Here is a 23,651-nt window from a genome sequence, read left to right as displayed (position 1 = left end):
GCACAGTTTAACCCATGTTGTTTGAGTGAAACTGTACTTGGAATGTAGATGTATGTGAAAAAGTCAGAGTCTGTCCAAGTTACTGCAAGAACTTTGAAAATTCCAGTTATGTTTTAGAAGAAACCCACTCAGGTTTGCAGCTTCTTTAACTTTGTTCAGCAGTAAAAGATAGGGAAAAAGGGCATCTTGCCAATGTTTAATATTTACTAAGATTTTTCTATTTAATGCATTAAAAACCTCTGAACTAATCATTCTCAACCAATAACAGATCATGACAAAAAAATCAGAATAAGAGCAAATATTATAAGTTGAGAACAGCTAAGAAAGCATTCTTGGCTATTACAAAAGTTTATTTAACAAAAAAGTTCAGTAAGAAAATGTACACAACCCAATTTTTCTGGTAGTAAAATGTGGAGAAGGGGACACACGGAAGCAGTTGATTTCCCTGGTGAACACAGCCCTTGTTCATACTCGTTCCAAGGCTTCTAACATGATGATACTATTTCCTCGTATTACCTAAGAAGAGAAAATGAATTTGAAAAGAATACAATTTGTTCAATAGATCTATCAATGTTGATTTAAAGAATTTTCATCAACTCATTAATGGTTTTTTCAGGTATTAAATGTGTTAGTTAATGTGTGTGAGTGCTCAGATGCTCCGTTGTGACCGACTCTCTGAGACCCTATGGATTATAACCCATTAGAGGTTCCTCTGTCCATGGATTTTCCAGGCAAGAAGACTGGAGCGAGTTGCCATTTCCTACTCCTGGGGATCTTACTCATGAAGCATAGGTGAAATGGCTGGTAAAATGGGATAGAAAAGTCAAACTGGAAGGGGACTGTGAAAATAAGGAGCCCCTAGTGGATTGTAGGTAATGCAACCAGAAATCAGTTCAATAGAGCCAGACAGGTGAAAGGACAGGAGTGGGATGAAGGGAAGCGGAACCATTTATTAGAAATGGAGGCATCCTGAGTGAGATTTGGGGCTTTGCTAGTAGCTCAGTTGGTAAAGAATCCACCTGCAATGCAGAAGACCCTGGTTCCATTCCTGGGTCAGGAAGATCTGCAGGAGAAGGGATAGGCTACCCACTCCAGTATTCATGGGCTTCCTTGGTGGCTCAGCTGGTAAAGAATCCGCCTACAATGTGGGAGACGTGGGTTCAACCCCTGGGTTGGGAAGATCCCCTGGAGAAGAGAATGTCTACCTGCTCCAGTATTCTGGCCTGGAGAATTCCATGGACTGTATAGTTCATGGGGTCGCAAAGAGTCAGACACGACTGAGTGACTTTCACTGAGTAGTAAGAGTCAAAGTGGAGCTATGCTGGGAGGCAGCTGGCATAAAAACAGCTACAACTTGTTCCTTGCTCCTCTCATTCTACTTGCTTTATTTATTACATACACTATTATGTACTGTCTTCCTCACTCAAGTGTCATTTCTATGAGGGCAAGGACTTGCTTGGTGCACCTACTCAGAGCCTAAAGCAGTGGCAGACTCACAAAGGCTCAAGTAAACAGATGACCTGCATCTGATTACCACAGGTGACAGACTGGGAAGGACCATGACAGGTGGGAAAGTGTTGGGGAGCCTGGCAGAGACAAACAGCAATGACTATGGTGAGAAAGTGGCAAAGAACTAAAGAGCTGTGCTGAAAACGACAATGGAGACTGAAAGAAGCGACAGACTCACACTCTGCTCACAAATTAGAAAAAGATGAAGACACCTGAACAACACGATTCCTAGTGTTCAAGTTTTAAACTGTTGGCTTATTTGCAATAGAAGATGAACATGACTTCTCACCAATCGAAACTTAAAAACCAAGTAGCCTTCTTCCTAGTTCCTTCCTAAACCTGTCCATTTGTGACACTTTCCTCAGAAGTGGAGGGTGCTGAAGAGAAGTTATTTTAGATAACTAAGATTTTCAGATCTGTGGGTTTTTTCTTTTTGGCATCATTAAAAAAAATAAAACTGCCACCTTCCTCAACGTTTTCTAAAATGGTATCACACACTTTGCCTTCTCACATAAGACACAGGAACTAAGGCTTGTCCTGAACGCCTCTGCTTCACAGGGCTCTTCCTCTTTTCCCATTGTGTTGGACGCCCCATATTCCAGATCAAACTGGAACCATCAGGTCCAGAATCCCATACTGCTTGGATTGGGCTTTAATACTAAGTTTTGGCAAAGTGTTGCCCAGGCCTTTTCATGAAGGGGCATAACTGTCTAATAAAGAATACAAACCTGAATTGGAGCTACAGAAGCACAAAGCCAGTAAGAACTCCTGAAACACACAGCATCAAAAACTACACAATTGAGGAGGAGCCAAGATGGCGGAGGAATAGGACGGGGAGACCACTTTCTCCCCTACAAATTCATCGAAAGAACATTTGAACGCTGAGCAAACTTCACAAAACAACTGACCGCTAGCAGAAGACATCAGGCACCCAGAAAAGCAGCCCATCGTCTTCAAAAGGAGGTAGGACAAAATTAAAAAGTGAGACAAAAGAGTTAGGGACGGAGACCTGTCCCAGGAAGGGAGTCGTAATAGAGGAAGTTTCCAGACACCAGGAAACCCTCTCATGGGCGGGTCTGGGGGAAGTTTTCGAATCTCGGAGGGCAACCTAACTGGGAGGAAAAATAAATAAAACTCACAAATTACATGCCTAAAAGCAACTCCCAGCAGAAAAGTTTCCCAGACGCCTGCATCTGCAACCAGCAAGTGGGGGCAGAATGGAGAGGAGCAGGCAGCATTGCTTAGGTTAAGGACCAGGCCCGAATGCCCTGAGGGCAATCGGAGGGAGCTAACGTGAGAGCAACTTAAACTGTAGGATAGCAAGAGACAGAGAGAGAGAATTAACTGGCCAGAACACACTGCCGGCCGTTTTCAGAACAAAGGGACTGAGCAATTCCAGAGAAGAGCTAGCCAGCTGCGGACCGGCCCATCCCCGGAGGCAGGAGGCAGGGGTGAGGGGAAAGGGGCAAACTCAGCCCCAAAGACAGTACCCCTACCAACTGCAAACAGGCCTCCAGTTTCTAACCAAAGACTTCTTGAGATTCTGGATGGTTGACATCCTCTGGGAGGGTCGCGGCTAGAGGCCAGCTCCCAAGAATAGACACAAGGCGCACGCATCTGACTGGTTCGCGCGCCCGCGGAAACTGAGGCTAGGACCGTGGAGGGGAGAAGGCACACCGCACCGGGGAGAGTGCGCCCGTCAAGCTCCTGGCTGCTGGAGCTGCTCTGGCCGGGGGAAGGCACAAAATGCAGGCCCAACCGAATCTGCGCTTTCGTGGAGTACCGGAAAACTGGAACCGCACGCAACGCAGGGCCCGCTCCATATAGAGCAGCCGGGAGCCTGAGCAGTGTAGACACGGAGAGCACACACCCGTGAGCGGGGGTAACCCAGTGTGGCCGAACACTGTGAGTGCTCCCCACACACAGCGCTGTCTGCAGCGCCCCTCCCTCCCCGCAGCACGACTGAACTAGCGAACCTGAACAAGAGACCACCTCCGCCCGCCTGTGTCAGGGCGGAAATTAGACACTGAAGAGACGGGCAAACAGAAGCCATTTAAATAAACAAAGGGAACTGCTTCAGAAGGGACCAGTGCAACAGATTAAAATCCCTGTAGGTAACACCGACTACACCAGAAGGGACCTACAGATATTGAGAAGTGTAAGCTGGAACAAGGAGCTATCTGAAACTGAACCGAACCCACACTGACCGCAACAGCTCCAGAGAAATTCCTAGATATATTTTTACTTTTTTTTTTTAAATTAAAAAAATTTTTTTTCTTTTATTCTCATTTATTTTCTATTAAAATTCCCTATTACTCCCCCACTACTCCTTAACTTTCATTTTCATATATTTTTACTATTTTTTTTTAATTAGGAAAAAAAATTTTTTTCCTGTTTTATCTTTTTTCTCTTATTTTCTTTTAAAATCCTCTATTCCTCCTCTATTACTCCTTAATTTTCATTTTCATTTCACTATAACCTTGCAAAAAATAAAAAAGGAGAAGCCATATTTTTAAACTGAACTTCATATATATTTTAAAAACTTTTTGTGGTTTTGTTTTTAATATTGTATTTTTAAGTCTAACCTCTACTCTAGATTTTTAATCTTTGTTTTTCAGTATGTGATATAAGTTTTGGACATTTAAGAATCCAATATTCAGTACCCATTTTTACTCAGGAGTGTGTTGATTTGATTACTCTCTCCCACTTTTGACTCCGTTTTCTACCTCAGAACACCTCTATTTCCTCCCTTCCCCTTCTCTTCCCAATCCAATTCTGTGAATCTCTGTGGGTGTCTGGGCTATGGAGAACACTTTGGGAACAGAGAACTGCATAGATCTGTCTCTCTCCTCTTGAGTCCCCCCTTTTCTCCTCCTGCTCATCTCTATCTCCCTCCTCCCTCTCCTCTTCTTCATGTAACTCTGTGAACCTCTCTGGGTGTCCCTCACGGTGGAGACTCTTTTCACCATTAACCTAGAAGTTTTATTATCAGTGCTGTATAGTTGGAGAAGTCTTGAGACTACTGGAAGAATAAAACTGAAATCCAGAGGCAGGAGACTTAAGCTCAAAACCTGAGAACACCAGAAAACTCCTGACTACACGGAACATTAAGTAATAAGAGACCATCCAAAAGCCTCCATACCTACACTGAAACCAACCACCACCCAAGAGCCATTAAGTTCCAGAGCAAGACATACCACGCAAATTCTCCAGCAACGCAGGAACATAGCCCTCAGTGTCGACATACAGGCTGCCCAAAGTCACACCTAACACATAGACCCATCTCAAAACTCATTACTGGACACTCCATTGCACTCCAGAGAGAAGAAATCCAGTTCCACGCACCAGAACACAGATGCAAGCTTCGCTAACCAGGAAACCTTGACAAGCCAATCGTCCAACCCCACCCACTGGGCGAAACCTCCACATTAAAAAGGAACCACAGACCACCAGAATACAGAAAGCCCACTCCAGACACAGCAATCTAAACAGGATGAAAAGGCAGAGAAATACCCAACAGGTAAAGGAACATGAAAAATGCCCACCAAGTCAAACAAAAGAGGAGGAGATAGGGAATCTACCTGAAAAAGAATTTAGAATAATGATAATAAAAATGATCCAAAATCTTGAAAACAAAATGGAGTTACAGATAAATAGCCTGGAGACAAAGATTGAGAAGATGCAAGAAATGTTTAATAAGGACCTAGAAGAAATAAAAAAGAGTCAATTAAAAATGAATAATGCAATAAATGAGATCAAAAACACTCTGGAGGGAACCAACAGTAGAATAACGGAGACAGAAGATAGGATAAGTGAGGTAGAAGATAAAATGGTGGAAGTAAATGAAGCAGAGAGGAAAAAAGAAAAAAGAATCAAAAGAAATGAGGACAACCTCAGGGACCTCTGGGACAATGTGAAATGCCCCAACATTCAAATCATAGGAGTCCCAGAAGAAGAAGACAAAAAGAAAGGCCATGAGAAGATACTCAAGGAGAATAGCTGAAAACTTCCCTAAAATGGGGAAGGAAATAGCCACCCAAGTCCAAGAAACCCAGAGAGTCCCAAACAGGATAAACCCAAGGTGAAACACCCCAAGACACATACTAATCAAATTAACAAAGATCAAACACAAAGAACAAATATTAAAAGCAGCAAGGGAGAAACAACAGATAACACCCAAAGGGATTCCCATAAGGATAACAGCTGATCTATCAACAGAAACCCTTCAGGCCAGAAGGGAATGGCAGGACGTATTTCAAGTAATGAAAGAGAATAACCTACAGCCTAGATTACTGTACCCAGCAAGGATCTCATTCAGATATGAAGGAGAATTCAAAAGCTTTACAGACAAGCAAAAGCTGAGAGAATTCAGCACCACCAAACCAGCTCTTCAACAAATGCTAAAGGATCTTCTCTAGACAGGAAACACAGAAAGGCTGTATAAACGTGAACCCTTAACAACAAAGTAAATGGCAATGGACCATACCCATCAATAATTACCTGAAATGTAAATGGGTTGAATGCCCCAACCAAAAGACAAAGACTGGCTGAATGGATACAAAAGCAAGACCCCTATATATGCTGTCTACAAGAGACCCACCTCAAAACAAGAGACACATAGAGACTAAAAGTGAAGGGCTGGAAAAAAAATTTCATGAAAACGGAGACCAAGAGAAAGCAGGAGTCGCAATACTCATATCAGATAAAATAGACTTTCAAATAAAGGCTGTGAAAAGAGACAAAGAAGGACACTACTTAATGATGAAAGGATCAATCCAAGAAGAAGATATAACAATTATAAATATATATGCACCCAACATAGGAGCACCACATTATGTAAGGCAAACGCTAACAAGTATGAAAGAGGAAATTAATAGTAACACAATAATAGTGGGAGACTTTAATACCCCACTCACAACTATGGATAGATCAACTAAACAGAAAATTAACAAGGAAACACAAACTTTAAATGACACAATGGACCAGCTAGACCTAATTGATATCTATAGGACATTTCACCCCAAAACAATCAACTTCACCTTTTTCTCAAGTGCACACGGAACCTTCTCCAGAATAGATCACATCCTTGGCCATAAATCTAGCCTTGGTAAATTAAAAAATATTGAAATCATTCCAGTCATCTTTTCCGACCACAGTGCAGTAAGATTAGATCTCAATTACAGAAAAAAAAATTAATAAAAATTAAAAAATATGGAGGCTAAATAACACGCTTCTGAATAACCAACAAATCATAGAAGAAAATCAAAAAAGAAATCAAAATATGCATAGAAATGTATGAAAATGAAAACACAACAACCCAAAACCTATGGGACACTGTAAAAGCAGTGCTAAGGGGAAGGTTCATAGCATTACAGGCTTACCTCAAGAAACAAGAAAAAAGTCAAATAAATAACCTAACTCTACACCTAAAGCAACTAGAGAAGGAAGAAATGAAGAACCCCAGGGTTAGTAGAAGGAAAGAAATCTTAAAAATTAGGGCAGAAATAAATGAAAAAGAAACTAAAGAGACCATAGCAAAAATCAAAAAAGCTAAAAGCTGGTTTTTTGAAAAAATAAACAAAATTGACAAACCGTTAGCAAGACTCATTAAGAAACAAAGGGAGAAGAACCAAATTAACAAAATTAGAAATGAAAATGGAGAGATCATGACAGACAACACTGAAATACAAAGGATCATAAGAGACAACTACCAGCAGCTCTATGCCAATAAAATGGACAACTTGGAAGAAATGGACAAATTCTTAGAAAAGTATAACTTTCCAAAACTGAACCAGGAAGAAATAGAAGATCTTAACAGACCCATCACAAGCAAGGAAATCGAAACTGTAATCAGAAATCTTCCAGGAAATAAAAGCCCAGGACCAGACGGCTTCACAGCCGAATTCTACCAAAAATTTAGAGAAGAGCTAACACCTATCATACTCAAATTCTTCCAGAAAATTGCAGAAGAAGGTAAACTTCCAAACTCATTCTATGAGGCCACCATCACCCTAATTCCAAAACCAGACAAAGATGCCACAAAAAAAGAAAACTACAGGCCAATTATCACTGATGAACATAGATGCAAAAATCCTTAACAAAATTCTAGCAAACAGAATCCAACAACATATTAAAAAAATCATACATCATGACCAAGTGGGCTTTATCCCAGGAATGCAAGGATTCTTTAATATCTGCAAATCAATGTAATACACCACATTAACAAACTGAAAGATAAAAACCATATGATTATCTCAATAGATGCAGAAAAAGCCTTTGACAAAATTCAACACTCATTTATGATTAAAACTCTCCAGAAAGCAGGAATAGAAGAAACATACCTCAACATAATAAAAGCTATATATGACAAACCCACAAGAAGCATTACCCTCAATGGTGAAAAATTGAAAGCATTTCCCCTGAAATCAGGAACAAGACAAGGGTGCCCACTCTCACCACTACTATTCAACATAGTTTTGGAAGTTTTGGCCACAGCAATCAGAGCAGAAAAAGAAGTAAAAGGAATCCAGATAGGAAAAGAAGAAGTGAAACTCTCGCTGTTTGCAGATGACATGATCCTCTACATAGAAAACCCTAAAGACTCTACCAGAAAATTACTAGAGCTAATCAACGAATATAGTAAAGTTGCAGGATATAAAATTAACACACAGAAATCCCTTGCATTCCTATACACTAACAATGAGAAAACAGAAATTAAGGAAACAATACTATTCACCATTGCAACAAAAAGAATAAAATACTTAGGAGTGTATCTACCTAAAGAAACAAAAGACCTATACATAGAAAACTATAAAACACTGATGAAAGAAATCAAAGAGGACACAAACAGATGGAGAAACATACCGTGTTCATGGATTGGAAGAATCAATATTGTCAAAATGGCTATTCTACCCAAAGCAATCTATAGATTCAATGCAATCCCTATCAAGCTATCAACGGTATTTTTCACAGAACAAGAACAAATAATTTCACAATTTGTATGGAAATACAAAAAACCTCGAATACCCAAAGTAATCTTGAGAAAGAAGAATGGAACTGGAGGAATCAACCTGCCTGACTTCAGACTCTACTACAAAGCCACAGTCATCAAGACAGTATGGTACTGGCACAAAGACAGAAATATAGATCAATGGAACAGAATAGAAAGCCCAGAGATAAATTCACGAACCTATGGACACCTTATCTTCGACAAAGGAGGCAAGGATATACAATGGAAAAAAGACAACCTCTTTAACAAGTGGTGCTGGGAAAACTGGTCCACCACTTGCAAAAGAATGAAATTAGAACACTTTCTAACACCATACACAAAAATAAACTCAAAATGGATTAAAGATCTAAATGTAAGACCAGAAACTATAAAACTCCTAGAGGAGAACATAGGCAAAACACTCTCCGACATAAATCACAGCAGGATCCTCTATGACCCACCTCCCAGAATATTGGAAATAAAAGCAAAAATAAACAAATGGGACCTAATTAAACTTAAAAGCTTTTGCACAACAAAGGAAACTATAAGCAAGGTGAAAAGACTCAGATTGGGAGAAAATAATAGCAAACGAAGAAACAGACAAAGGATTAATCTCAAAAATATACAAGCAACTCCTGCAGCTCAATTCCAGAAAAATAAATGACCCAATCAAAAAATGGGCCAAAGAACTAAACAGACATTTCTCCAAAGACGACATACAGATGGCAAACAAACACATGAAAAGATGCTCAACATCACTCATTATCAGAGAAATGCAAATCAAAACCACGGTGAGGTACCATTACGCACCAGTCAGGATGGCTGCTACCCAAAAGTCTACAAGCAATAAATGCTGGAGAGGGTGTGGAGAAAAGGGAACCCTCTTACACTGTTGGCGGGAATGCAAACTAGTACAGTTGCTATGGAGAACAGTGTGGAGATTTCTTTAAAAACTGGAATTAGAACTGCCGTATGACCCAGCAATACCACTTTGGGCATACACACTGAGGAAACCAGATCTGAAAGAGACATGTGCACCCCAATGTTCATCACAGCACTCTTTATAATAGCCAGGACATGGAAGCAACCTAGATGCCCATCAGCAGATGAATGGATAAGGAAGCTGTGGTACATATACACCATGGAATATTTTTCAGCCATTAAAAATAATTCATTTGAATCAGTTCTAATGAGATGGATGAAACTGCAGCCCATTATACAGAATGAAGTAAGCCAGAAAGATAAAGACCAATACAGTATACTAATGCATATATATGGAATTTAGAAAGATGGTAACGATAAGCCTATATGCAAAACAGAAAAAGAGACACAGATGTACAGAACAGAATTTTGGACTCTGTGGGAGAAGGCGAGGGTGGGATGTTTCGAGAGAACAGCATCGAAACATGTATATTATCTAGGGTGAAACAGATCACCAGCCCAGGCTGAATGCATGAGACAAGTGCTCAGGCCTGGTGCACTAGGAAGACCCAGAGGAATCGGGTGGAGAGGGAGGTGAGAGGGGGGATCGGGATGGGGGATACATGTAAATCCATGGCTGATTCATGTCAATGTATGACAAAAACCACTATAATACTGTAAAGTAATTAGCCTCCAACTAATAACAATAAATGAAAAAAAAAAAGAAAAACTACACAATTTTTACTACATTCTTAGGGGAACCTTGGAGTAGAGTGGAATCTTATGGAAATAAGACAGAGGTGAGGCTACTGACTACTCTGGTCATATTTCAGAAGAGGCTAATTGAGACATCACTAGGTAATTATCCACATGACAGATCCTGTATTAAGTAATTTCTTTAAAAAAAAGAAAAAAAAAACCACAAACTTATTTTTATTTATTTGGTTGCACCAGGTCTTAGTTGTGACTTTTGGGAATCTAGTTCCCTGACCAGGGATTGAGCCTGGGCCCCACGCATTGGGAGCAGAGTCTGAGCCAGTGGATTGCCAGGGAAGTCTTGTAATAAGTAGTTTCAATGGTCTCAATGGGTCACTGATTGGACAAGGGAACAAGAAGCCAACGAAACTGTCTCTTTAGCCAAACAGCTTGTGACAAAATAGTAATGAGTTTCCCTTCTTTCCTTTAGAAAAACCATTCTTGCATTTTCTTTAGGCTGTTTTTTAATTAAAGAAAACTGATATATTATCATTATTTCATTTTCAAAGTGTTAACTCAGCCATAAGAATTAGCACCTACTAACAGACTTTAAGTTTTAGTCATAGAACATGCATCAGAGATGGAAGAACAGACTGCCTATCACAATAAGTTGGAGCTCACTATTTGAATGACTTGTGATGGCACTGCTTTTAACCAATTTCCATGTAAGGAAAATTAACCCCATCAAAATAAGGGGGAAAATTACAAAAAACATCAATACCTTCACTAATAAAAATTCTGAAAAGTGCCACACATTCTTAAAAGTTATTTCCTCAAATTAGAAGTTTATTTTTTTTTTCAAATTAGAACTTTAAATGTCAATTCCCTTTTTAATTCTTTTTTCTTGCTAATCTGTTGATATATGAACCAAAACCCTAATCTACCCTCTATCAGAATGAAGATTTCCTAATCTGTAAAAGGAAGGGCTAGAGGGAAATCTTGGGGTATTTTTAAAACTCTCTTTTCTAAGAAAATGCTAATGATTTGCCAGACTTGTATTCATTTTCAACAGAATCTAAAGGGGACTGTACCTGAAAAGAAGGTCCATCTACAAGAAATGTGTGCAAGAGGCCAGGGAGACTCATATCTAGGGACTCCCAAGTTGTTTTTCCAACCCTGACTGATTTGCTTTTCAAAATGCAATAATGGAAATATACTTGAAACAAGCAATAACACAAGCCTTGGAAAGGGTAATTAACCTTCTGGGAATGCATAGCACATTGAAGTTTGATAAGTAGTAATCCTCAGCACAGATTAAAATTATGTAAGATCTTGTAACAGCACACACAAACACAAACAGCACCCTTAGTTTCAACTGCTTTGAGGTGGACTCAGAATAATTTTTATTTGCTTGCTTAAAACAAAAACTCTTCATTGACTAATTGATTGTAAAAGCTCTAGATCAACAGTTAATCTTTGGCTTACATTAGAATAACCTGGGGAACTTGAAAACCCTCTATACCACTGCTCTAATGAAGGGGCTTCTCTGGTGGCTCAGATGATAAAGCATCTGCCTGCAATGCAGGAGACCTGGAGGTTCAATCCCTGGGTCAGGAAGATTCCCTGGAGAAGGAAATGGCAACCTGCTCCAGTAATCTTGCCTGGAAAATCCCATGGATGGAGAAGCCTGGCAGGCTACAGTCTGTGGGGTCGCAAAGAGTTGGGCATGACTGAGTGACTTCACTATGGCTCTAACGAAGGAACAAGTATGGGCCTCATTATAGAATAAAGCACAAAAATAATTCCAACAGCTATCTCAAGTCCAAGGACCTCAGTGGGTTCTGTGTAAGATTCAGATCTAACCTACAGGTAACTGGGGTTATTACCACAGCTGAATAACCTCCATAAGTTAAACTAAAAGGGGGTTGGAGTGTCTAATCTTGCCTGTAATTTACCTAACTTCAGTTTAATCCAAGAGCTGGATAGAAAGGATGCTAATGTTTAATCCAAAAGAAAAATGAAATCTCTAAGAAAGATCTTGTATTTGTACTTACCACCATTCCAATATTGTTCTGTTGCCCACTAGTTGCCATCTCCACACATTCATCTATCACAAGATTCATAAAGGGATCAAATCCCCGCAATATTCCTTGGACATGTCTGCCACCATTTAATTTCACTATGTAAAAGGAAAAAGGAATTTAATAAAGCTGACCATTAACTATCAACTAAACTACTCATTAAAAATAAAGTGAGAGAAAACCCTGATATATCTTTACTATATGCCAAGCACTGGGCTAAACATTTTACATTTACCTACACATTTAAACTTACAGGAATCCTATAAAGTAGAATCATCCTGACTTTTTATGAAGCAACTGAATTATAGTATTTTTAAGTAACTGATTCAAGATTACACAATTACTGTAGGGTAAAACTGGAATTCAAACTGAAGGTTGCTTGTTTCTAAAGCTGGTCTTAACCCCTACATACTTCGAGTTCTGTGCCGGTCAGATTTTTACTCCTATCTGTTCTTTGTTTAAAGGAGAAAAGGTTAAGTTTTCAAATATAAAATAGAAAATTCTGTTAATTTTCATCAAAGTGAGAGAAGGCTTATATGAAATAAAAGTCTGAAATACTGTGAAACTTACTAAATATCAGAAATTAAGTAAATAAAGCTGTCTAGTTAAGAGTTTTGATAAACCTGCTTGCTTAATGGATGTGAATTAGAGATCTTTGTGCTTTGAATTTTTATAAAGTTTCTCCAAACATTATTAATATAACAATAAAATATATTATACTACCAAAGCAGATATAAAAACTAATATTTAAAAAGCACCCTGAAAATAAAAAACCAAAAAGACTTACATGATAACTTCTTGTCCATAAATCTGAAAAAGCAAAAGGGGTAAAGATTATATAACTAATTTTAGATACTGTCAATATAATCTGCTAAATTTACATAACAGGAATAATGAAATTTAAAAAATTAAAAGCTTTGCACTGCTATACAGGATGAGAATGATGGGCTACCTCAGTTAGTACTTATACTAACTGAGCAATGTAACTTGTGACGGGGAAGATAATAAAAACAGAATGAGTTTAGAACATATTAATGTACATGAAATTGAGTCTCTATATTAATGCAAACTACAATAACATTCTTGTTGTTCAATACTGACCTAATTTTCAACAACAGGATTTACAGGCTTAACAGAGAAACAAAGATTTGGTTATATTTTTGGTTATTTCCAAAACCAAACAAAGTTGTGAAGAAACCAGAAGGTAATCGAACCATACCCAATCCAACAGGTATTTTATTCTATATTTGAGACAATAAGTAGTGTTGTTTATTTAGTGTTAAACATCAATCTTAATTGTTCAGGATATTCTTCAACACGTAAGTTCACTTTGGCAAAATACATATTTTGAAGTTAAATAATTTGAATTAAACGAGAAAATTCCGTATCAGCAGCATAGAATATGAAGACATGTAGTCAAACCAGTTTTTACCTCTTCCAGTTACAAGCTAAAAAATATGAATCTTCATTCAATTTTAATGTATGTCATGGGAGAATTCAAAGATAAATAAGATAAACGGCCAGACAAAAGTTGTAAGAAGACAGACTTTTTTGCAATTACATGGACTGTAGTCTGTCAGCATCCTCTGTCCATAGGATTTTCCAGGCAAGAATACTGGAGTGGGTTGCCATGCTCTCCTCCAGGCGATCTTTCCAACTCAGGTATCGAACCCAACTCTCTTATGTCTCCTGCACTGGCAGGCAGGTTCTTTACCACTAGGGCCACCTGGCAAGCCCATAAATTACATACATATAAATTAATAATTACCACCATTTAATAGATGGGCAACTGAAGCTCAGAAAGTTTAAATAAAATATTTTAAGTCACACAGCAATGAAAAAGTCTGATAAAATCAAATGGTCAGTTTGGCTGGAGAACACAGTATTCAACTATTAATGTGTGTAGAATCTGGTGTCTGGATTTCAGATGGAGGACCCTGAATGCTAGGTTAAGAAGTCTGCACTCTGTTATGCATACAGCAGTAAGTTACTGCAACAGAACCAGCTGCGGGCAAGACAACTGTGGCATGTGTAAGTTAAATCATCATGCTATATAACCTTAAACCTACACAGTGCTATATGTCAATTATATCGCAAGAAAACTGGAATGAAAAAAACTAGAGACTACTCTGTCATCCATTTTTAAGAGCACTAGGAACAATCTGGTTAGGCCAGGGTATCTCCACCTCAGCATACTGACACTTGGGGCCAGATAATTCTGGTGTTGAGTGATGTCCAGTGCACTGTAGAATGTTTGGCAGCAACCCTGGCTTCTACCTACTAGATTCCGGCAGAAGCAGACTCCCATTCCTGCAGTTAAGAACCACTAAGTCATGCTAAACTAGAAGGGTATACACTTGTTAAAGATGGTATTTGCGAGAAATGTGAAGGAAGAAAAAGACTAAAAGCCATTCTGGAGGTCGACCTGACAGGATCTCACAACTCATAAAACCTAGATAAGCAGAGAAAGGTGTTAAAACCAGTTTCATCCTCTGAAATTTTCAAATAATGTCTTAATCAAAAGGAAGTCTTACAAGTGGAGAATGGTCCTTCGTTAAAAAATAATTTCACCAGTTCATGATGAATTCAGAAGACATTTAAGATTTTACCAGCTCACTAATTGCAATTTCTCTTTTTCTTAATGTCAGGCTTATGACTTCATAATTGTCCTAATTAACAGACTAAAATATACACGGAGATTCTGCACAAAATATGGCTTCAATATAAATGTGCATTTAAATGCAAAATCATTAAATATGAACTTTCCCTTAAGTCTGACTTCTTTATGGGGCAAGCATAAATTAACTGTACACAAGGCAGACCAGGTGGCTGCCTCACAAACTGACCCCTGGATCAATTTTCCATCCTTGCTGCTAGCCAACTAATAAATGCAGAATTCTGGCATTACATAGTACAAAGAAGACAGAGAAGTTACTCAGGAAACATGGAACATGCTAAGTTCAGCCAAGAGTGTTTCAGGACGCTAAAATTTTAAATTGGGTGTTACCTATAGTAGGAATAACCTACTTGGGAGTTGATTTTACTGGATTCAACCGCACCACCCCCCTAACAACCTAGCCTTCTCTAATTAGGAACACGAATATTCTCGCACAGCTTTGTTAACAGAGTAGATATCACACGACATTCAAGTTTAACCTACGAACAAGAAATCAAGAAAAAAGGAATGCAATTTCTAAGTTAAAGCTCAAAGAAACAGCTACAAACACAGTCTAAGATTAAGGTGGCTTTTGATTCCTCAGATACTATCAAACACCCATCTCCCTGGTTCCTTTATAGAATCACTCTCCAGCCACCTTATCGAAAACATGCTGCTACTTAAGATGTTCAACAAAGTGTGGCATTCGAGACCTTCAAGTAACCAGAGGGTCCAGGAGACAGAGCAGGGAGCTCGGGCACGGGAAGTAAGTCAGCAGATGGTGGCGCCTTGTTGGCTTTGGTAACCGTATCCACCCTGCCGAAATATTACTTTTGCGCGGGTCTCAGGCCCCGAGGCGCGCGACACTGGCCCGGATCTCGGCGTCCGAGGACTAGAATACGCACGCCAGGCACACTCCTGGGAAATGGCGGAGGATCTAAGGAACTCGAGGCACACAAGGAAGCGGCCATCTGGGCGCGGGCCCCCCGCATACTTACTTCTTCAACTCGGGAGGGTGGGCTTTGCTCATGATGTCTACTCTGCGAGCTCAAAGAAGCCTCCAAACGGAATTCGAGCGGTCCCTCACGCTCCAGCGGCAGGCCCGGGGCTTTGCGTCTGACGTCACTGATCCCGTTAACCAATTGATGGTCGGTCGCTTTCCCGCTTTACCTCGCGATACTTAGGGAAAGCATGCGTTTGTCGGTCAGTCCCAAGCTTCCGGTTGTGTAGCTAGTGATTGGCTAGGACGGAGAGGCCTTCAGAAATGCCCGTTCATTCCCTTATTCTGTGAGCTTTCCAGGTGGCGCTGCTGCTGCTGCTGCTAAGTCGCTTCAGTCGTGTCCGACTCTATGCGACCCTATAGACGGCAGCCCGCAGGTGGCGCTAGTGGTAAAGAATTTGCCTGTGCCGCCTGTAGGACACGAAAGAGACGCCGGTTCAATCCCTGGGTGGGGAAGATCCCCTGGAGAAAGGCATGTCAACCCACTCCAGTATTCTTGCCTGGATGTGAAGAACTGACTCATTTGAAAAGACCTTTATGCTGGGCAAGATTGAAGGCAGCAGGAGAAGGGGAGGACAGAGGATGAGATGGTTGGATGGCATCACCTACTTGATGGACATGAGTTTGAGCAAGCTCCGGGAGTTGGTGATGAACAGGGAAGCCTGGCGTGCTGCAGCCTGGCGTGCAAAGAGTCAGACACGACTGAGCGACTGAACTGAATTGTGTTGTGCTTTGCAGATACCTCATTTTGTTTTCTTTAAATGAAAGTTTTGTGGCAACCCTGAGTCTGACAAATCTCTTGGTGCCATTTTTTTTTTTTTTCTAAGAGCATTTGCTCATTTGGTGTCTCTGTGTCATTTTGGTTATTATTATAGTATCACACTAAAAGACTCATGTGACATGCTTTATTGAGATATCTGTTTCACTTTGGTGGTCTCCGACCGAACTTCTGTGTCTCTGAGGTTTGCTTTTACTCCCACAGGATAATGTCATGCTAAGCCAAGTGTTCTGGAAACAGCTCAATTAGTGACCTCTGCACTGTTAAGAGAACAGAGTGACCAGGCCTCGGTTTAGAGCTAGAAGTGTATTTCCTATGATCAGTCCTGCAATGCTTAATAATGCCTCCAAGACCCCATTTAAGGTACATTGCCCCTCTATATACAACATGAAGTACAGCACGCAAATGAGCTCTAATTTGAGGCACTGATTTTGAAGACAAGAGTGTAGGTGTAACAAGTGGTCTCCAACTTGTTCCTTGTTTAGTTACTAGAGATAGATATATCCACATTTATGAATCAAATACAATTGGGATTATAGAAGACTTAGGCCAAAATCGAAAAGCATTGGTGGTTTTAAGTAGCGGATGGTTCTACAAGATTCATTTCTAATGTTCAGAAATAACTGTATTTAAATTCCAGTGATAATAAGGACTTAAACTCATCATATATTTTGTGTTCTCTTGGTACTCAAAATCCTAGTCCTTGCATTTTCTCTAGAGGGGTAATAATTGTATGTCTTTCCTACTTCTCGCTGTTAGTGTTTAAGTGAAATTGCTATTGTAGCATTTCTACACTTACTGTCTATGCTTTGTTCCTTCATATTTAACAGTATAAAGCTGTGTATCTTTAATAAATAAAATTAATATTCCATAGTCCCTGGGTTGGGAAGATCCCCTGGAGGAGGGCATGGCAACCCACTCCAGTATTCTTGCCTGGAGCATCCCCATGGACAGAGGGGCCTGGCTACAGTCCCTGTGGTTGCAAAGAGTCGGACATGATTGAACAACTAAGCCCAGCACACAGCACAGTCATTGCACAAAGTACTGAGAAATCAGCAGAAGAATGTGATTATCACCCGTATCATCCTAACACTCAGAACACTGTTAACACTGTTTGTGAGATGCCTTTAAATCTTAGCAATATACCCCGTCAGCTTCTATGTCTATTAATATTCTTCCTCGATGTTATTTTTAGTGGGTATGTAGTTTCCTACTGTATGGATGGCACCATGGTTTATTTAATGAATCCCCCAATGTTGACATTTGGCTTGCTCCCAAGAGGTTTTACCATCATAAACAGGGCTGAGATGAGCATAACAAGGGTTGTTTTTGCAGACATGTTGGACAGGATGTGCTCAGACTCCCAGCAGGAATGTAGAGAGGAGTCTGGGCGCAGTCATAACTGTTGGGATGAACGGCTTCTTGCCTATGCTTTCAGTGGGACTTCTTGGCGTTCAGCGGGACCGCTTGGCTGTTCCCACATATGTCTTGTTTTGTGATTAACTTGATCCAGCTGTACCCAGGGCTCCAGTTAGGACTTTTGTGCTGCAGCATGAGGTGCGGGCATTGGAGCAGCAATTGAGCGTTTCTGTGGATAGTGGGTGCTCAGGGGGTGTGAGCCCAAGGTGTTGTGGGCAGCAGAACAGGGGGGCAGGCTGTGAGCCCTGGGAAGATAGGCCACCAGAGACATGTGCTGGAGCTTCCCAAGAGCCTCTCTCGAGGCTGTTTCCTTTGGAAAGAAAAGGAAAACAGCATAAGACACATTGCTCCAAAGGGATGAAGGGAGAATGAACCTTTGCCAAGGGCTTCAGCCGGGACAGTGACGATATCTGAGAGTCCTTCACTGGCTCCACCTCCTGCTTTGCTTCTCTGCTTTTCCCCCAGCTGGCCTTCCCCTATTTCTTTTTCTTTGTTTGTTGATTAATCATTATTTATTAATACTTATCATTTATTTATATGTTACAGAAAGTAATTAAGTATAACTTTATGTTATACAAAAAAAGAAATCCAAAAAGAAACCTAACGACAAGTAACAGCCATAGTGTTTTTTCCCATAGTAAAAAAAATTGTACAGAATTAGAGTGTATGCCTGCAGGAACAAACCAGGAGATCTTAAAACTTAGTGCATTCCTCCGTACTCTCCTCTGGAGGGTGGGGACTGGCTGGGAAAGAGCACAGGGGATCTTTCTGGGGCAGTGAGAACATTGTTTGTTGAATGGGCTGTGGACCAGACATCTGTCAAACTCACAGGGTGGGACGGTGCTCTCAAGAGCTCTGCACTTCACTATATATAAATGCATGTGTGCCTGCTGAGTCGCTTCAGCTGTGTCTCTTTGCAACCCTATGGACTGCAGCCCGCCAGGCTGGTTCTTTACCACTATCGTCACCTGGGGAGCCTGTACGTAAATGATGCTCAATAATTAAAAAAAAAAAAAATTAAATGTGTCCTGCAATTGCAAACCAGCAGGATCTTGCTGTTTCTGTGCAAGTTAACAGAAATGTGATAAGGTGGAGGAAAAATAGGAAGAAAGGCATGGGAGGGGCTGTCCAGGGAATGATGTCCCGTGAGGGATTGTGGGGAGGGGTCCCTCTGGGAGGCTCAGTTGAGTCAGCTCCCACCCTCTGCTCTCTCACCTGCATGAAGGACCCAAGAGTCAACCCCGTGTGCAAGTTGGTGCCGTGGTGAGAGTCTAAGGTCCCCTGTGTGACAGACCAGGCTGGTGCCTGATGCAGGACTGGGAACAACATGCAGGAAGCAATCCTGAACCTACAGCTTTTCCAGGGAGATCTTTTAGATGGCTTGGGCTGCTGCTATGCACCATGATTTCTTGCATAGGATGGGGAAGAATCAAGAAGATAGGGGCTGGGGATGCTCCTGACTGTTATTTCTGAGCATCAGAGAAACCCCCACCTGGGACTGCTGGCTGTGCTTTTCCAGCCTGGGCCCTGGGTAAAGTGGTAAGTGGAGAAATTCTGTACTTGGAGAAAGCAGGTATCTGAGGACTGGGCGGTTCTGACGGAAGGAGGCAAAGCCAGTAAGAAGGACTGATGATAGCTGTGTGCAGTGTAGAGCTGGCTAAATGCCTCTGCCTCCAGCTGGCCAACTCTGCCCTTTATACTGTCACATGTAAAACCAACCTGATTATGATATTGTAAAGCAAATTTTAGAGGGATTATGTGTATATAATATATCACAAGGGAAGCCCAAGAGTACTGGAGTGGGTAGCCTATCCCTTCTGCAGCGGATCTTTCCAACCCAGGAATTGAACTGGGGTCTCCTGCTTTGCAGGTGGATTCTTTACCAACTGAGCTATCAGGGAAGCCCTATATATACATGTGTGTGTGTGTGTGTGTGTGTGTGTGTGTGTACATATTTATATAGGGTTTCCCAGGTGGCTCAGCAGTAAAGAAATCTTCTGCCAACGTAGCAGCTACAGGAAATGTGGCTTTGATTCCTGGCTTGGGAAGATCCCCTGGAGAAGGAAATGGCAACTCACTCCAGTATTCTTGCCTGGAGAATCCCATGGACAGAAGAGCCAGGTGGACTACAGTTCATGGGGTTGCAAAGAGTCAGATGTGACTGAGCAACTGAGCTTACATGAGTATATATATACTCACACACACACACACACATATGTATATATATAGTACTTCACTTAATAACTCACTTGGTAGGTATTTGATAAATAATCTTTTGATATAAAAATAAAATTGTGTACAAATTAAAGGGAGGATCAGTGAGTGACTTATAGAAGAAACTTCCCAGTGCTTGATATTATACACTGAGAAGACTTAATCTAGAGCAATAGACTCACCTGAGCTAGCTATTGAAAATGCAGCTTCCAGTTCAGTTCAGTTCAGTCACTCAGTCGTGTCCAACTCTTTGCAACCCCATGAACCACAGCACACCAGTCCTCCCTATCCATCACCAACTCCTGGAGTCCACCCAAACCCATGTCCCTTGAGTCGGTGATGCCATCCAACCATCTTATCCTCTGTCATCCCCTTCTCCTTCTGCCCTCAATCTTTCCTAGCATCAAGGTCTTTTCAAATGAGTCAGCTCTTTGCATCAGGTGGCCAAAGTATTGTAGTTTCAGCTTCAACATCAGTCCTTCCAATGAACACCCAGGACTGATCTCCTTTAGGATGGACTGGCCCCCCTCAAAAGAGATTTGATTAAATGGGTCAGGAGTGGGGGCCCAGGAATCTGTATTTTAAACAATCAGGTGCTACTGATGTAGGTGGTTCGTAGATACAAATTGACCAAGAACACCTAGTACTAGGGTGGACCCACTCCAGGACATATGCTTGTGTACCTGCTATTCTGAGAGCATTTCCAGCCTGGTGTGTGCCTTTATGAGTCCAGGGTGTGCTGAAGGTCAGACTGGTTTTTACAACCAGAGACAGGGAGGGCAGTGAAGAAGGGCCTGAGTGAGGTGGGCTCTCTTTGTTGAAGTCTTTTGGTTTGATCCTTTGAGTTGTGGCAGCTTAAAGAGAGCTAAAGTTTGCTTAGAGAGAATGGGACCAAGGAATGAGAAACTTAGAGGTCAAGGCCAGACATGCAGTGTGAGAGGGGAGAAGACCCCAGAGAGGGCTGGAAGGACCCAGGGGAAGTGATAAAAAAGAAGGAACATAGGTCCATACAGCTCTTGACTCTGGGCCAAGGCTTTCATCTAGCCCACTCTGTGCTCATGTCAATGCTCCGAGATGGGCAACAGCATTCCCTCCTACGTGTGGACAGAGGGTGGCTTGGAAAGGTTAACTGACAGGCTATAAGGATGAAAGTCAGTATTTAATTCCAGGACTATGTGGTTCCTAAGCTCTGGCTCTTTACCTAGTGCTTTTTTTCCTTTTTTTGACGTGGACCATTTTTAAAGTCTTTACTGAATTTGTTGCGACATTGCTTCTGCTTTATGCTTTGGTTTTTTGGCCTCAAGGCTTGTGGGATCTTAGCTCTCTGACCAGGGATCAGATCTGCACCCTGCCCATTGGAAGGCAAAGTCTCAAGCACTGGACCACCAGGGAAGTCCCCCTGGCGCTTTGAAAGATGAGTAATTATATGAAGCCACTCTATCCATCTGTACGTTTATTCATTATTTCATTCATCCACTCAACATGAATGAGCTGCTACTAAGTCTCAGGTACTGAGGTAGGGCCCAAGGATTGACTGGAAAACCAGCAAGATATTATTCTAGATTTTAATAGACACATACATTAAACAACCACACAGGTCACTACAACTTTGCAAACAGTTGTAAGGAAAGTTGGGAAAGTTGTAAGGAAAGTAAAAAGGAAAGCTGCAGGCTCTATACAAAAGAAAGCAGGGACTCTTTATTTTGACTGGAAGATTAGAAAAGGCCTCTCTGAGAATGTGGCATTTCAGCTGAAACTTGAAAGGTGAGTAGGAATTAGCCAAGCTCCAGTGTAGGGAAGAAGGTCCCAGAACTTCTGTGATGATAGGAATGTTCCGTATCTGTGTTTTCCAGTGTGGTACCAGTGAACCACATGTGATTATTGAGCCCTTGAAATGTGTCTCGTGGGACTGAGGAACTGAATTTTCAATTTTATTTAATTTCAATTATTTAAGTGTATGTATAAAAAAGTCACATATAGGGACTTCCCTAGTGGTCCTGTGGTTAAGACTCTATGCTCAGGGAACTGGATCCCACATGCTGCAAATAAGAGTTCACCTACTGCAACTAAGTTCCTGTGTACTGCAACTAAGACCTGGCTCAGACAAATAAATAAATATTAAAAAAAAATAGTCACATATGGCTACAGCCATTGTATGGGACAGCCCAACTCTAGAACAAAGGAAAAGTTTGTGCAAAGGACCTGAGCTGGAAAAGGTGGCTTCCTGGAGCCTAATGTTGGGCCACAGAGGGGAGCAGGGTGTCCAAACCTCATGGGGGATTTTCAGTTTTACTGCAATGGGGAAGTTGTTGAATGGTTTTGAGTGGAGGAGTATCTTGATAAATGTTGTGTTTTAAGAAGCTCACCCTTCACTGTACCAAAAGAATCATAGAGGGTGAAAGTAGGAAAAAAAGAAACCAGGGAGGAGGGGATGGTGATGTTTCAGCATAGGGTGGAAACCTGAAAGGAGAAGAAGGGGACACATTTATGATACCATTTTTAAGTAGAATTGACAGACTGTGTAGTTTAAAAGAAACAGAATCCAGGTTGCTGGACCTGTGTTGACTAATATGGTAGCCACCAGCCCATTATGGCTATTAAATTTAAAGTAATTAAAATTAAATGCAATAAAAAATGTTGTTTGCCCACAAGAGGAACATTTCAAAGGTTCAGTGGCCACACAGGGCTATTGGCTGCCACTACTGGACTGTGTAGCTTTAGTGAACATGTCCATCATGACAATAACTTCTACTGGCTGGTGCTAAGGTCATCTGCAAAAGTATTAAAAAATGGGTCTAAGAAGAGATCAAGAAGTTGTCGCATTTGACACCCTCATTTTGAAGGTGATGTATTGGATGTGCTCAGGTGATATCACTAGAGTGGCACCCACACTAGGCTTGCTCTCACATGGCAGCCTCCTGCACTGACTTGCTTTATATAAGCATTATTGGCTAAAACTCCAGCTTTCTAGCTCCTAGAAGGCTCAGGCCCAGTTCTGACTCAGATTACTTATTCATTCCATAGCAGTTCAGAGAAGGAAGCCCAGACAAAGCATAATCACCGTTGTTGTTTCCAGTTAGCATAACCCAGGGCTGGAAGCTTGGAGAACATCTTTAGTCCTTTCTACAGTAAAGTATATATTGCTTTTTGAAAACCACACACCATACACGGAGCCTCATTTTGTCATTCAATCCCATCCCCTCACTTAGTCTCTCCACAGAAATACCAAAGATGTGTCTTCTAAAGAAGTACTATTGGCTCAAGTCTAGACCCCAAGTAGACCTTGTGGTCAGAAAAGCAAAAAGAAAAGAAAAAGACTGCACTAGTGAAATTTCCTGGTAATTGTGACCTGGTAAATTCTGGGAACAATGAAGCGAGTACACAGGAAG

General features: G+C 41.1%; 1 protein-coding gene across 1 annotated transcript; it reads right to left on the bottom strand.

Moving 5' to 3' along the window:
* Positions 1 to 329: 329 nt before the first annotated feature.
* Positions 330 to 15,987, bottom strand: SNRPG (small nuclear ribonucleoprotein polypeptide G). Its single transcript, XM_061155112.1, has 4 exons — positions 15,850 to 15,987; positions 12,983 to 13,005; positions 12,169 to 12,293; positions 330 to 516 (listed from the first exon to the last, which is right to left on the bottom strand). Exons 1-4 carry the CDS (start codon positions 15,879 to 15,881, stop codon positions 466 to 468), a joined length of 231 nt encoding a protein of 76 aa, XP_061011095.1. The 5' UTR covers positions 15,882 to 15,987; the 3' UTR covers positions 330 to 465.
* Between the last annotated feature and the right edge of the window lie 7,664 nt (positions 15,988 to 23,651).

The sequence above is a fragment of the Dama dama genome, chromosome 11 (assembly GCF_033118175.1).
Source record: "Dama dama isolate Ldn47 chromosome 11, ASM3311817v1, whole genome shotgun sequence".
Classification (NCBI taxonomy): Eukaryota; Metazoa; Chordata; class Mammalia; order Artiodactyla; family Cervidae; genus Dama; species Dama dama.
Note: the sequence above shows the minus strand (reverse complement) of the source record. Positions and strands in the feature narration are given on the sequence as shown.